The sequence below is a fragment of the Pundamilia nyererei genome, unplaced genomic scaffold (assembly GCF_000239375.1).
Source record: "Pundamilia nyererei isolate P.nyererei 1_Seehausen unplaced genomic scaffold, PunNye1.0 scaffold00061, whole genome shotgun sequence".
Lineage (NCBI taxonomy): Eukaryota > Metazoa > Chordata > Actinopteri > Cichliformes > Cichlidae > Pundamilia > Pundamilia nyererei.
Window position 1 is genome coordinate 3,181,375 of NW_005187462.1, and position 17,001 is coordinate 3,198,375.

Here is a 17,001-nt window from a genome sequence, read left to right on the forward strand (position 1 = left end):
TCAGTTACTTTTTTGAAGAAGTAACTATATCATTAATTGCCCAACATTGGTCATTATTTACTGTATTTTACAGACAGAGTTACAGACTCTCTAACAGACCACAGACTCATAATACAAGTCAGAGCTTTATAAATATATAAAAAAAGAAAGTTGTGTTTTCAAAATTGGAGTTGAAGTTATTTTTCCTTCCAATAGTGTTAACATGCTGCACAGGTCATCAACAAGATCTTCTTTAAATTTTCATTGTAAGTGGGCTGAAGCAGTTAATTAAAAGTAGTCTAACATAAACGCTGTAATTCGATTATTTTAATAAACATGTAACTTGGATGCTGGCGTGACCACAGTGCACACGTCTGCTGTTGCTCACAGTGGTCCAAGTGTCGGCTCAGGGAGTTTGTGTGTTCGCTCGGACACATGAAACATTAGAGGGAACGTTGTTTATGTGATGTTATTTCTTCAGAGAAATCTCGAAGAACTGAGTTCAGATTTGTTTTTACATTTTGGATTTTGGATTGTTTGTTCAGCCACAGCTCTCTGATTTTTACAGGTTTGTGAGGAGGACTCATGAAGCATAGACTGATTATTGAAAATGTCTGTGCGGGTTCTCTGTGGCGGTCTTAATCAATGGAAGTGAAAAAAAAATGAAGATGCCTCTTTGATAAGAGGTGAAATAGCTTCATGAAACATCTGTTGTGCTGTGACTTTTTGATTATTCGAGGTTTTTTTTGCAGTGAAGTAAATCATCTGCATTTGAAGCAAAGCTTTCTTTAAACTATCAGCAGCCTCACTTTAGTGTAAAATACAGATGGTGTGTCTCAGTGACGTCCATGGATGCACAGAGTTAGCTAAACCCTCTCATGTGTTGGTCCAGACATGGGATGTCAACCTCATTTTACACTGTGGGCCGGAAGTCGACCTTAGGTGGGCCAGATCCTCTTTATTTACACATTTAATGCCTGACATATATAAATAGTTAAATTCCAACAGCATGTTTGCATGATGAAGAAAAAAATGCTGCTCGAATTACATTTACAAAACATTTTTATAGTTAATAAGGAAAACATGGAATTTTTCTATTATTTCATGACTTTCATGAACCGTCATGGGGGAGGTTTCTATGAGTAACAATAAACCTAAAAAACTTATGAAAATACAGTTCAAAATTTAAAAAAATCATGCCCTTCTGTACATTTTGCAAAGGCTTCATGTGGGCATCTTTGCTGTGCCTGATTTTGGCCCCCAGGCCTTATGTTTGTTACCCCTGGTCTAGACTCTGAACTGAACACTTCCTTAGCAGAAAAAGTCCTTGCAGCTAAAATGTCCCAGAAATAAAGAAATGTTAAAACTTGTCCTTAAAGGAAATATTTGCATCGGTATCCCGGCGCACCCACTGACCGATCCCACTCAGTGGGTGCGCTAATGGAAACATTTTTTTGGGAAAGGTTCACTTCAGGCTTTTAATGAGCCTTAATGAGTGATAACATTTGTTCTGGCGGGTTTTGAAAAATTTTACTGTGAAAGATGTGACTGTGCCACTGTAACACATCTGACCACCACACCATCCTGCTGGCCTCTTGATGGCTAGTCATTGATGGCTAACACTCTGTACAAACTGGAACAACTAACTCCGGACTCTCCCAAATTCATCCTGGGTAATTTCAACCACTGTTCCCCTGACAAGTCGCTTAAAGGATACCAACAGTATGTTACATGCAGCACACGTCAGGGGAAGACTCTGGATAAAAGCTACGGCTCTGTACCAGATGCATTCAAAGCCTCCCCCCTCCCCCCTCTCGGCTCAGCAGACCACCACACCATCCTGCTGGCCCCTGCTTACAGCCCAGTCATCAAGAGGATTAAAAAGGTCACCAAAAACATCAAGCAGTGGACAGAGGAAAGTATCCTCACCCTACAAGGATGTTTCGAAGCCACTGACTGGGACAGCCTTCTTTCTCCCTCTGATGACATCATACATCTCCTTCCGTGTTGACAAGATTATCCCCTCAAAAACAGTCTCCATCTACCCCAACAACAAACCCTGGATCACCAAGGAGCTCAAGGAAATCCTTAATTAAAAAAACAGGACTTTCTTCACCGGCTCTGCACTGGATAAAAAGGAGGTCAACAGGGAGGTCAAGAGGGCCATAAGAACTGCTAAACTGGAGTACAAAAACACTGCTGAAAAAAAATTCACCACAGTGGACCTCCGCTCACCCTGGCAGGGCCTCAAAACCATGGCCTCTGTGAATACTGTGGTCACCACCCCCAGAACCAGGTGGAGGGCAGAAACCCCTCCTGCCTCCCTGACGACCTCAACGCTTTCTACACCAAGTTTGAGACGGACAACATGGCCCAGCTTGAGGAGTCCAGATCCTCACTCAAACCTGGCAGCTCTGCATTCAACTTCAGGACTGAGGACGTGGTGAGAGCCCTCAGGAGGATCAGGGAGAGGAGCTCACCTGGCCCTGACAACATCAGCAGTCGAGTTCTGAGGCCCTGTGCAGGGCAACTAGGAAGTGTGTCCTGGACTCTATTTGAACACTCAGTTGACAGTCACACCGTCCCCCAGCTGTGGAAACACTCCACAGTCATCCTCATCCCCAAAAGAAACAACACAAAGTCTCTGAATGATCTTCGTCCTGTGGCCCTCACCTCCCTGGTGATGAAGGCCATGGAGAAGATCATAAAACAGCACATCGTAAGAGCAACTGACCCCCTGATGGATCCACTCCAGTTTGCTTACTGTGCACGCAGAGGTGTTGATGATGCAAAACTCTTCATCTCGGACTCCATCCACAAACATCTGGAGCTCCCTGACTCTGCCAGACTTCTGTTTGCTGATTTCTCATCAGCGTTCAACACTCTGCAGCCTCACATCCTGGCCACTAAACTTTCCTCCCGATTTCACCTGGATGTTCAGTGGATATTGGACTTTTTGACCAACAGGACGGGTCAACAACTCTCTCTCCATTCCACCTCCACTGGCTCCCCCCAGGGCTGTGTGCTCTCCCCCCTGCTCTTCATCCTCTACACTGATGACTGCAGATCCACACAGCCCAACTGTCACCTGGTTAAATATGCTGACAACACAGTTCTCCTGTCACTGCTGTCAGGCCCTCACAACACCACGGGCCCGCTCTGCAGGAGTTTGTAGAGTGGTGTGACAGCTCCAAACTTGAACTGAACGTGAGCAAAACCAAAGAGATGGTGGTGACCTTCTCCAGCAGGCAGAGGGATCTGGCTGCTTCAGTCACCACCACCATCCACGGGAAGCCAGTGGAGGTAGCTGAGGTGTACAAACACCTGAGAACCATCTTTGACAACCTCCTGAGATTCTCTGCCAACACAGAGGAGATTCTCAGAAGGTGCCACCAACGGCTACACCTCCTTAGGAAACTCAACTCCTTTTGAGTCAGCACAGCCGTCATGATGACTTTTTACTACGCCTTCCTGGAAAGCATCATGACCTTCTCCATCACCTGCTGGTTCCACTCCCTCAGCCTTCATACAGGAACAGACTGCAGCGCACTGCATCAGTGTGCTCTACAGTCATTGGCCTGTCAGAACCCTGGCAGGTTTTCAGCCAACAGGCCCTCAGACAGGCAGCCAAAATCATCAGCGACCCCTCTCACATTCTTCACCCTGCATTTCAATGGCTCCCCTCTGGGCGACGCCTCCACTGCATTTCCTGCAGGACTGAGAGGAGGAGGAGCGCCACCTTTGTCCCCAAAGCAGCTCTGCTTTTTAACTCCAGCCGATGAGGCCATTTCCCACACCCAGAAACATAAATTACTCTACACTCTTGTTATACTGCCGACACTTTACTCACTTTTAGTCACTTACAGTTATTTATTCACCTATTCGGTCACTTTAATTTTAAAACTGTGTATGTATTGTATATTCTGTGTATTTATTATCTCATTCTTATTACCTGTTTGTGCCCTGTCCTTATCGTCAACGTCATGCTGCTCTGTTGTATCTTAATTGCCCCTTGGGGATAAATAAAGGCTTTCTGATTCTGATTCTGTACTGGTGTCAGTGGATGCTCTGATGGCACAAAGAGGAGCTTCATCACATCAACATCAGCAGCAGAACAGAGCGGCTCAGTCTGCGGGGGCCTCAGCACTGATGCTAGCTGTTACCATCAGAATAATGACTGGAGTTGAAAACCAACGGGTTATTCTATTCAATTCAAATACTTTATTGTCCCACAAGTGGAAATCTGTTTAGCAGCAAGGCAACAATAAGAGTGAACAAAACAATAACCACAACAACAACCACTTCCACTCTAACCCTAACATAGTTCCACTGAGGCTCAGGGGTTAAAGGTCAGAGGTACCTGGGGGAACATCTGTGCCAGCCGGCCGTACTCACAGTCCGAGTACTTCATACATTGACGGTACGTCATCCCACCTGCAGGACAGAAGCATTAGAAACATGAGTAGAACCTTGGAGGTAAGAGCTGCTGGGCTGATTTGCATCCAGCTGGAGGATCAGACGTGGAGCCTCCAGACTTACAGAGGTCAGGAACAGTTCTATAGGTGAACAGGTAAAAGCAGGTGTGACTGTACCTCTCTCCCTGAGCGTGAGGCAGGCGTCGTCATAGCTACACTCTCGCTCTTTGGTGCAGCTGGCTGTGTAGTCCTTACAGCTGTAGCAGCGGATGGCTGATCCTGAAACACACCACACATCTGGATTACAACATGTCCACTCAGGGCTCTGAAGGCCATCTGAGTGGGAACAATGATCAGAAACATAAAAAAGTGTTCCCTGCCTTCTAAAATGAATCAGAACCAAGACTTTCAGTCCACACTAGTTCTTCATCTGATCAACGTGAAACCAGCTCCAGCCAGGATGAGGGTCCAGGTCATTAGGGTCGTCAAATAATTACAGGTTAAATGAGCAAGAATCTTAAACACAGTTGGACTTTCAGCCCTGCAGACACTCCAAACATATTGAGTCAGGTAACAACAGGTCATCACTGACAGAGGCTGATTATTCCCATAGAGCCAGTTCCTGTCACAGTACAGCCTTCCTGTTAATGAAACGTTAACTGTAGACTCTACATGGACCTACAGCCTCCTCACACCTGACCGCAACATCTGTGGTCACATCTGCAGTTTTATCCCATCAATCACCTGAACCCGTTAACCAGACTCAGACCGATTCACCATCTGCCAAATGACTCTGACTGTATCGGAACTCGGGCTTCAGACCCCAGTTTACTCAGAACAATCAGACCCTGGATATGCATACATCACGACTTCCATTCCTTAACTTTCTGTTATCCACAGTCAGAGAGCAGTGCCCTAGTTTAAAACCAACAAGAGTGTACGAATAACTGTTTCCACGTGGGACTCGAACTACAGTTTGGAAAAAGAGAAAAACGTCATCTTTTCTAAAGCTTCATGAACAAAAAGCCACATTTAATCTGAAGCTCTTCTTTTCAGCCCACAGTATCCTCATAAATGTGCAAAACCTTATTTCTTTATAACCATTTTCATTAGTTATGATTTAAACCAACAGCTAGCAGCCGCACCCATCACCTGTCCCACTCACTGTGAATGCTTCCTATTCAGCACTTTCAGTATCGTTCAGATACACAGGGACTGTTGAGCTTTTGTATTCAGTTTCATTTACACAGCAGTAAATCACAACAGCAGTCTCTTCAAAGCTCTCTCTGTTTTACAGTAAAGACCCTATGTTTATAAGTATATATGTATATGTTTAAGTATATGTATATAAAGTCTACAGAGTCAGACATGTGAATGAATCAAACATACCCAGTCCGATCAGAGTGCAGCAGATCACCAGACAGATCCCCAGGGTGCTCTTCATTTTCATCTCTGCACAGCTCACAAACTCATCTGTCAGAATAACAGAGCAGGTCCACGGCTCATCCAGCAGCAGCTCTGATGATGATGATCAGGAGGAGGAGCGATGACTGACTCTCATCAAGGCTGAGTGTAGCTCAGAGGCCACACCCACTGGATGGAGCCTGTGCCATCATCTTATAAACAATCACATGCATTATTTCCATGGGTCTGCGGTCTGCAGTCACCATGAACACAGGCATGTCCTCAGTACCAGCAGTCACAGAACCTCTAGTGTCAAACATTCGGTCCGTTTCTTTGGTGAGTTTGTTCCACTGCAATGTTCAAACTGACACGTTCAGCAGGAAGTTTACAGTTTGCAGTTTCTGTGGTGTTCGTACAAACCAAAGAATGAAAACAGAGAGGTGAAAGCACCAAAGGATTACTGTCTCTCTGTGGGAGCCGTGGTCAGAGGTGGGCGAGGAGACATGACTTACACCAACTTTCTGCTTGACCTTTCACATTTAACCTCGAATCAACTCAAACTGCTCGACCGTCTCCACGAAGCTTTCGTGGTTCAAACCTTTAACATATATCAGGGGGTGCATAATATCATATCAGGCCTCACGGAATAAAAATAATAAACTAGAACAGTTAAAATTAGAAAAAATGATCCACGATTTGGACGCCAACAATGCAAGGGCTCCCTCTTTAGATAAGTACAACACTATTTGTGCATTAAAATATAAACTAAATCAAATACTAACCAGCAACATTAATAGAGCGTTCACCTTTGTAAGACAGAAGTACTTTGAATTTGGGGACAAGCCACATAAGTTGTTAGCTAGACAGCTAAAGAAGTTAAAAAATGACAGAATGATTCACAAAATTAGATCACGCAATGGAAACCTGGTTATATCACATAAAGACATTAATGATAACTTTAGGCAGTTTTATCAATCTCTCTATACTTCTCATTCCACTGCAGGGCCTAAAGATATGCAGGACTTTTTAGATAAGTGTGATCTCCCTGTGTTAGATCAGGTGGATCGCAAGATTTTGAATGCCAAGATTACAACTGAAGAAATTATTAAATCTATTGGTTTATTAAAAAATGGTATGCATCCAGGCTGGGACAAGATTTTATTTCCTGGATAAAATTACTCTACAAGAATCCCACAGCCAGAATCCTTACAAACCAAACATTATCCACTCAGTTTAAGCTCAGCAGAGGGACACGTCAGGCATGTGTTCTTAGTCCTGTTCGCTCTGGAACCCCTGGCACAGACGATTCGTACTCACCCTGATATACGTGGCTATGACACAGCATATACTTCTAATACTATATCGCTCTATGCTGATGACATTTTACTATACATAACAAAACCCCAAACCTCCGTCCCGGCAGCCCTCTCCGTTATTGACAAATTTGGCACCTTCGCCGGTTACAAGATCAACTGGAAAAAAAGTGAAGTATTGCCCATCAAATTGGAAAGCAATGAGTGGTTTGCATCTCTCCCATTTAAAATAACTTGTGAAAAAATTACATATCTGGGCATCACAATAACAAGAAAATATATTTCCTTAGTGAAAGAAAACTTTCTCCCTCTACTGGAGAAGCTAAAAAACAACATCCAGTTTTGGAGGACACTCCCTATCTCCTTGATAGGAAGAGTGAACTCAGAATGGTATTTCTCCCGCAATATCTGTATTTGGTCCAAAATATCCCAATTTTCCTGCCCAAATCTTTCTTCAACAAGCTGGATGCCATTATTATGCCATTTAAATGGAACTACAAAACACATAGAATAAAAAAAAGAACATCTATGTAAACACGGATCCCTTGGTGGACTTGCACTACCTAACTTTATGCATTATTATTGGGCATCAAATTTAAGAATAATTTACCTCTTACTGGATGATACAGCGTTACTCCCCCATGGTCTGCAGATGGAGCGGGAGGACTGCCTTCCTTACTGTGTTGGTGGAATATTACTTTCTCCTACTCCCTTGACAAGTGCACACTATAACTATAACCCAGTGAAAGGGGGCATAAGTTCTATTAATTTGTAACAACTGTGATACTTGCTTCTAATAAAAGACATTTGAAACAAACCTTTAACATATATAATGATTGCTGTGAAACTTTAAAATCAAAAACTTTTCAAGATGTTTCTGAAAAACGATCCGTTGAAATCTGAGGGAAAGTTTGAAACTGAATATCTGAAAAACTATCAAAGATAAAAGCCTGAAACTTCACTGCTCTTTCTCGTCATCAGAATAATTCAGGATCTGTGATTTGGGACGTCTCTGAGCAAAGGGCTTTGATCAGTGGTTGTTCACAATTGTTGACAATTCAGATTTTGACTGATTCTGATGAAAACTCCAGGCTGTTATTTCTAGGGTGTTTTAGATATTCTTGTGCAGACATTTTCAAACTAATGACCTGAAAGTAGGTCGATGGACTGTTTTTCAAGGACACACATCTAGAAGTTTTTGATGTATGAAGCTAAAATTTCACAACACAAATTAGTTCTGTGAAAATCTTATGGAACAACGTCAAGCCTGAAATGTTTTAAAATGTACTGATTTCAGGAAGAATGACCACCTGGACAAACCTCAGGTCATAAATCAGGGGACTAGATCTCATGAATATTTTACAGCCTGTCTGAGAGCTCAGAGCTGGATGTGGAGTCTCTACAGAGTAACAGCATCTCAAAATGGCCTTAAAGCTCATGTTGTCATGTTTCTTTGACCAATCAAAACCACGGTCTGAGACACATACCAGATAAGAGTAACTTTCATGCCCCCCCTCCCCCCCACAGGGAGAGCACAGAGAGGCCAACCTGTCATCAGTGTTTGAATGCCGCAGAAACGTTGTTTTTTTAAATAGTGCCTTTTCCTTCATCAGCTCATCAACTCTAGTAAATTGAAAGAAAGCAGCTTCACAGATGTTCAGGATCAACTCTGATGATGCCTTTGTCTCCTCCTCAGCCTCAACTACACACTCTAGACCAGGGGTCCCCAATCCCAGTCCACGAGGGCCGGTGTCCCTGCAGGTTTTAGATGTGTCCTTGATCCATCACAGCTGATTTAACCCTTGTATTGTGTTCGGGTCTGTGAGACCCGTGTTCAGTTTTTTTCAAAAGAAAAATTAAACAATTAATTATTTTTTCACGTGTAAATGTGTTGTGTCTTTCCACTCACTCCACTTGATTATAACTGATTTATTTATAACATTTTATATAAAAGAAAAACGAGAAGCACATTAATTCATAAATGTGATCTAACAAAGGTAAAGGGAAAAAATTAACCATGTTTGCTGTTCATATGTCTTGTAATTGGGATGAAGTAAACATCTGTTGAGTAATTTAACATAAAATTGTTTGATAGTGTTAATTTGGAAAGCCAAAACTCTAGCGGGTCCACCAGACCCATGAACACTGGCTGAGTAACAAAAATACGAACACCACACAAGGGTTAAATGGATAAATTACCTTCTCAACATGTCTTGAAGTTCTCCAGAGGCCTGGTAATGAACTAATCATGTGATTCAGGTGTGTTGACCCAGGGTGAGATCTAAAACCTGCAGGGACACCGGCTTTCGTGGACTGGGATTGGGGACCCCTGGTCTAGACTCTCGGTAGGAGTTAAATAAGAGTGTCGCTGCACGGCCCTCGGGGCTGATGTGATGGTGGCGTTCGATGACAGTTGTTTAACTCAGAGTGGCAGAAGAAGAAAAGCTCAGTGTTGGTACTCGAACACTCCAGAAACAAACAACAAGCTTCATTGAAAGAGAAACAAAGAGGAGAGGAGGTCAGCGGGCAGCAGAGACAGAGAACAACAGCCAGTTCATGGCCTGGCCACAGCAGCTGCTTTGTTCTCCAGCATCAGGCCATCAGCCCCTCATTGAGCATTCATGTCAATCAGCTGCTCCACCCGCAGAGCAAACACGCTGCTGGACAGGTCCAACAAGGTTCAAGAACACAATGGAGAAATGCACCAAGCCCCCAGTATGTCAGTCCTTCATATACGTTCCACAGACACATGTGCTCAACACTGATACCAGATATGTCCCATGATGCTTTGGGTTTTAGACCAGGTGCAGAGCTTTAGTAACACACGATCAAAAACAAGGAAAACACCATAAAAATGCAGAGTAATTGATTTCCACATTTTTAGGGTTGTTGTTTTTGTTCTGTATAGCCAACACTGAAAACATTGTCATCTTTTCACATTTCCTCTTTAGTTAACCCGTCAGTCTAAGTTTGCTCTTCATCATCATCTTCCTCTACCTCTGATGTAACCGTCCGCACTGTATCTCTGATTCTACTCTTTTATATATCGATTTCATCACCTCTTTATTTATTCTCGTTTACTGCTCACTTCATCTCTCACCCTGCTCCAAATCATTGATCCTGATAAATTGTGTTGGCACCCTCTGGTGGTCACAGTCTGCAGCAGCAGCCTTCTGTGGTCAGCTGACTCTGAAGTCTGAACCAATTAAATCAGAGGAAGACTGAAGCAAACTGTTTCTCTGATGATGAGAACAGTGGAGGTAAGTGCTGTGTGACGGACTTTCCACCATGTTATATGGACCAACCTTTGACCTCCCCAAAGGAGGACTTTTGAGGATTTGCATTTTTTCCCCTCTCAATATTAAACACCTTCATTTTGTGTTTACTTGTGTTATCTTTTCTAACACTTAAATTTGTCTGACGATCTAAAACCTTTAAGTGTGGCAAACACAAAAAGAGGACGTCAGGAAGGGGGCGAACACTTTTTCACACCACTGTAACTCAAAGGATGAACCAACAGCCAGTCTGTGAGACACAGAGGGATATGTAGAGTTGGATATCTTGAGACCGGTCTTGCTGTCTCAGATTGACATAGTGGTCGGGAGATTTGGAGTCAACAGTATCCATGAACGTAACGTTCGATAATGTGCCATGCGCAGAAGCATCAGCTCTAAGAGCCGTGCTTACAGAGCGCTTTGTAGTGAATCAGAAGAGTCGACTCCCATTGAGCGAGAGCCGCTCCTCACTTAATTTCCTTTGGCTGCTCAGCTCTCACACAGTGGCTCAGCTATGCTCCAATCCCTCCATATTGTGGCCAATCACATGTGAGGATATAGGATAATATCATTATGTGAAAAACAGAGAGGGTGAGAGACGCGACAGTCAGGTGGAGCATACGTCTGTCCTCTCAGTGAGTGATTGAGACAGTAGACAGCGGTGAGGAGGGCTGTGCCAGTGCAAAAACACATAAATATGCCCGACACCCGTAAACGAAGCAGCATCTGGCTGCAGTTTAAAGACTTTTTTGTCTCCGCCTCAGTCTTGGTCTTGTCTCAACTTTGTTTTAGTCTTGACTCGGTCTGTCTTGGTCTCGATACCCTCTGGTCTTGGTATTGTCTTGGTCTTGGTTTAGGCGATCTTGACTACAAGTCTAGGAATATGTTTGGTGACTCTGGAGACTTCATACGTTCTCCAGGTTAATCTGATTTGATTATTGAGAGATAAGTTGGCAGCTTTTATTACTCCATAAAAAAGAGAAATAAAATGAAAAGAAAATCAATGTAATGAACATTATATTATTTTATATGACAGAACAGAACACACCAATATTTAGATCACACACTAAAAATTGATTGAAATGGTTAGGAAGGGAGTTACTAATGAGATAATACATGTTTATTGGAACTTTTTGGTTTCTGGATAACTAAACACACCCCGGGTCAAACAGACCCAGGAACATCATTGGTGTACCTGAGCAGGGTTAAAAGGTGATTCTGACCTCATCTTCTCAGTGACTGCTGTAAAATAAAATAAATAAATAAATAAAATTATAAATGAACACGCAAAGCAAATTATTGTGCAACAGTTGCAGAACAAAGAGGGAATAATGCAAATGTACACTTACAATTTAAAACAAGATAAAAACGTGTATTTATTAAAACCGAAGAGAAATTTGGTTTAAAAAAACAAAAAGAAATGTTTCTCCTAAATTCAGCCAGCAGACAGGTTTATATATTTAAGGTTTATAAACTTTGTTATGTATGTCGAGTATAAAATGTGTCCATGTGCATGTGTTTGACTGTATTAGACCTAAATCTGAAGAAGATATGTGTTTCTACTTGTCCTACATTAGATATATTAGTATATTTACATTAGCTAACGTTGCATAAACAGTCTGACTGCAAAGCAACAAATGAAGCTAAAAACAGACAAACTGATGATGACTTTGTACACATGATGAAGACAACAGGTGTTATCTTACCTGTTCAGTCTGTACCGTACTTTTCTGCCATCTCTCTGAGACAACTGCACAGATTTTGCACAGATATGAGATCTCATGTGATTTCATGATATCACAGGAGCTTCTGCCTATGAGTCACATGACCACAGCCTGGCTAGATTGTATCAAGTTATATCAACATGACTGAATTTAACAAATGTTAAGTAAACTGTACATGATTTAACTACTTTCATTGTGAAAATTTATAATTGTTTTGTTTAAATTACACTACTTGTTAACAAAACCACCAAATTTCACTTTATCTCACTCAGATGTCCAACAGAACAAATGTTAATGAATAATCTTAAAACATTAAATTCAGCTAAATTTTGACTGAGCTAAATCAGTGGCTCATGCCCCACATGCCTCTGTTAGTAAGTTTTGTTAGCCGGGTCTGTTTATCGGTGTGAAGCCAAACGAACTTAAACGTTTTAGGATAAACCGAGCAGACAGTTCACTCTTTAAGCTAAGTGTATTTATGGGAGCCAAACAGCTGCCCGTGGACTGTGGTGAAGACACAGACTCAACCATGCTGTGCTGAAGTTTGTCCTTAAAGCGCTCTTATCCAGTATAAACCACTAATAATGAGACAGACAGTAGATGGAAAAGTCCTCCTCCTGTTTCTTTTGTTGTTAACTGCCATGGTTTGTTTTCTTTCTGCAAGTGTCCAGAGTCAGAAGAGACTGAGAAGGTGAGAGGAGATGGGACACTGGCTCTCCATTCTTTGCCATTATTCGCCTCTTCCTCAAAGCCATGCTCACCTCAGCTATCAATGTACCCGCTCCATTCCAGTCACACCTGTCAATTATCAGTTTACCCTCACTGACCCACGGCCACGTCCAGCTCTAAAAACACTTTACTACGAATAAATCTGTTTTCTTAATGAAACACTGTAAAATGTATGTGCTGTCTCTGCGTTTGAGTCCAGTTTTTCCTGTCGGCCTGTGACACTGCATCCCTGATGATACACCAGGACAGATCCAGCAGTGTGTGAGGAAGAGGAGGAGAAAAAGGAGCCAGCAGCAGCTGAGAGATGGAGAGGAGAACAGGGGGAGTACAGACAGCCGTTCTCTGTACTTGTTAAAAACAATTAAAATACATTCTAGATATTTCCAACACAAAATATAACAGCTACCTATACAGTGGCAAATACGTGGTGACAAAGAGAATCCAGATCAACTGGAAAATAAGACTGTTTTTGTAAAATGAAAAGTTTTATCAATGTAGCAGAGCAGTGAGTCCCTGCTGCTGCTGCTACTGGACAAACACCTCCTTGTCCATGTTTCTGTGTCTGCAGACTGCCAGGACAGGATGGATCTGTTAAGGAGGAAAAGATGGACAGACAGCTTTGATAATACTTTGATTTACCTAGAATTCATTTAATGAAAATATTGTTTTCAAAGTGGGATTGTGCTGCTTTCAGTGGGAAAGGTTTACAGCTCTTCTAAATAAAAAAATGTAGCTACAATATGTTCATGAACCTGAAGTTTGCAAGTATCAGCATCAAATCATGAATGTGAAACTCATGGTGTTTCATGTGTCCTGATGCTCAGTCATCCAAGTAAACAAATGCCAAAAATGCTCATCTGGACAGTGTTTTCTGGGACATGGTGTTTTCTGGGACATGGTGTTTTCTGGGGCATGGTGTTTCACACAAATATAAATAAAATAAACACGCTGTCCAACACATCTGTAGCTGCTGCTGTCACACATGCTCGGTGACAGCAGCAGTGTGTTATACCTTCTTGGTCTTCTTGACCTTTGAAGCCTGTCACCAAATTCCAGCAGATTCTTCACCAGGACCCTTTGTGATAGTTCAACCCAGGAGCGTCAGGTAAATGACGCTCCTGGGTTGTGTGAAATCCCAGAAATAAACCTTAGACAAAGTGAATCTGTGAACTAAGGTGTAGGTCTGTTAGGTTATGTTGCGGTGATCCTCGATTTGGGGGATTTGTGTTCATACTGGAGTGCAAAATTAAAACCAATAGAAGATGGACAAGAAACTTTCAAAGCCATCATGTGCTCAGTTTAGAAAAAATAAAAAAGAAGAGGAGGAGAAACGAGCAAAAGATGCAGGTAAGCAGATGTGTGATTGGATAATGGCAGGTCATCCTGAAACAATCAGAATCAGAATACTTTATTAATCCCTAAAGAAATGATGTGGGTTACAGTTGCTCCAAGAAGAAATGGTAAAAATAGTAACAGTAACAGTCTAAACTCCAAACATTATGTTACAGATTTTTAATATTAATTAGTCACTGTCAGTTGTTGATATGTCCTGTTCTCATTGTATGATGAATTATGATGGCTGTTTGCATTCAAATCACACTCTTTCTCTCTTCATGTGTGTGTTTCTCTGGTGAAATTCAGTCTGGTTCCGACAACAGTTTTATGTTAATGTACAATCCTTAATATGTTTTATGTGTGTGTGTGGAGGGGGGGGGGGGGGGGGGGGGCAGAGGGAGTGTTCGCCCGGGGTGCCAAACAGGCTAGGACCGCCACTGGCCCTGACAAACTCAGCTGAAGCTCTTCTTCTCAGTTTCTCTGGCAGACATTCATAAATGTCTCTGAGCTTCACCAAAGGCTGATGGCTGGGTTTTGGTGCGCTCTCATGTCAGAAGCTCAGAATGCATGACTAAAGCTGTGACTGGCTGGGAATCGTTAGTCGGAGATTAAATAAATCATGAAGCTCTGGCAAGCAGCTGATGTCACACTCTGCTGGCTGCGGATTGGTCCACAGGCAGCAGGTGATTAGCAGGTGTGCTGACACCTGAAACCTTCATCCATCAGCAGCTTCACTTTGTGTCTTCAGCAGCCAATGCTTGGGTTTCAACTGGGACAGAGTGAACGGAGGTGAGTCTGTGTCTACTTAGACTCTACTGTCTCTGTCTGTCTTTGTTTCTATGGTTCTCACTGACAAACTCTCTTCCTCCTCCTCCTCCTCCTCCTCATGGACGAGACAAGAGTCCACCACAGTCCAGAGTATCTGTGCTGATCCAGGAGCAGGGTTAGCCTAGAAAACAAAGAACGCTAAAGTCTGACTCAGTTACCATGGTCACTGACCTGCTTCCTGTCTACTCCTCCTGCTGAGCCCAAAGTCTGATCCTCGGTTTATTCTGGTGCTGAAATCATGAGAGCATTTCAGATCTGCGCTCGTTCCTTGATGAGTTCCTGACCGAGTGTCACTGTTTTTGTTTCATAATCTATAACTAATGTGAGATTCACTCTGACCTCACATCTCCATAAACACCACGACACAGCAGAGCAGCATGAACTCTGTGCTTTCTATTCACAGCATGTGCAGTACAGTTTTGCAGTTATCCAGTGAGGATGATCAGAGAGGAAACATGGAAGACAGCAGTGTTAGAACTCATCTGTTTAAGTATTGTGATGATATTTGAACGATCAAAACTTTAGTAGTTTGAGTTCTGCAGAGTTTCCTTGCCTGCTCGGTGGCACTGATGATTCTCACATCTCCACCCATCTGAAACACAAGTTTGTTTGCTCTGTTTTTATTTATTTATTTCTATCCCCCCAGTGCGCAAATATAACTGAACCTCTGTAACACAGTAACCACATACCTGTAATCTGATTACTGATGGATGTAATGTGAATACTTTGGAACAGCCTTTTAGTTAGAGGTTAGTAAGTCTGAGTCTCTGTGAACTTCATAAAACATAAATTCATACATGAATGACTTAAAGTATTATTCATGAAACTAAACAAACAGTCAGCACTTTAAAACACACTGAAGTTACTAAAGTTTCTTTTCTCTGTTGAATTAAACTGTAACTTTAATTGTGATCAATCATTAATCACTGGCAATAATCATGTTCTGAATGATCAACAATGAGCTTATTCTGTGTTTCAGACTCATCATGGATCCAGACTCCATCGGTAAGATCGCCTCACTGTTCAGTGAAACCTGAAACCCGCTGAGCTCAGGTTCAACTACATGTTTAAAAAACAAAAGCCTGTGTGTGAGGAGATGACAGCAAACAGAAAGCAAATAGAGACAGAATAGAAATATGTCTGTTCTTTGTTCTGTTCGTTAAGATCAACATCCTGAAAGTAAAGTGTCACACTGTCTTCAATTATGTATTCAGAGCAGGGTGTTTGTGTAAGATGATCCCTGAGTGCTGCCTGACAGGTGAGCCTGAGTTCAGGGAGGATGGAGGAGCTCTGATAGCAGTCTGAATGAGATCCTTTGACAGTGCTGATGGTCATCATAAGACTCAAACATCTTCACTACAAACGGCTTACTTTCATGTATTTGTACACACAAATACATGTTGTTGTTATTTTTGTTTTTGTTTTTTTCCTTGTTTGTTTGTTTGTTTTGTTTTTGCTTTGTTTTATTATTTGCTTCGAGCCCTGTGTACAGGAGCTGCATGCAAAAAGATCTTTTGTTAAAAGGGTTGGCGTAATAAGCAAATGCTTCAGCCAGTACCTTTTGATTAGCCTTGTCTCGTGCTTTCTTGCTTTGTGGTAGATCTTTGTTCTGTCTTCACTGAGATATTTGAATGCTAATCAATCAAATCAAATCAATCAATCAAACAAACAATACATATATGTACAAAGAGTAAGAAGAAAATGAAGCCTGATGTACATGAACCTGAGCATTGACACAGAGACGATGAAGTTCACACAAATGTTTATGTTCACCAGCGTTTCCAGATGTTTATGTTCCCCAGTGTTTCCAGATGTTTGCTTCCTGTTTATCAGAGAGTTTCAATCAAATCTGTCCATCGGGCTACAGAACTGCCATGAAGCTCCAGGCTCTGCAGAGACTCTGTTGCCGTGGGTAACAGTGCACTGAGTGTATTCTCTGTACCACATGTACTGCAGTATATGTACTGTACTCTGTGTAGTAAATGTACTGCAGTATATG

The 17,001-nt window shown here is 42.2% G+C and overlaps 1 protein-coding gene across 1 annotated transcript in view; it reads right to left on the minus strand.

Annotated features, from left to right (window-relative positions):
- cd59a (CD59 molecule (CD59 blood group) a) overlaps positions 1-5,958 on the minus strand; it is a 7,461-nt gene extending 1,503 nt beyond the window's left edge. Inside the window, exons 1-3 of the mRNA XM_005735003.2 lie at positions 5,784-5,958; positions 4,572-4,673; positions 4,340-4,413 (exon numbers count right to left, since the gene is read on the minus strand). Of these exons, the coding sequence (XP_005735060.1) occupies positions 4,340-4,413; positions 4,572-4,673; positions 5,784-5,844 (237 nt within the window). The 5' untranslated portion in view covers positions 5,845-5,958. The remainder of the gene's footprint in view (positions 1-4,339; positions 4,414-4,571; positions 4,674-5,783) is intronic.
- Between the last annotated feature and the right edge of the window lie 11,043 nt (positions 5,959-17,001).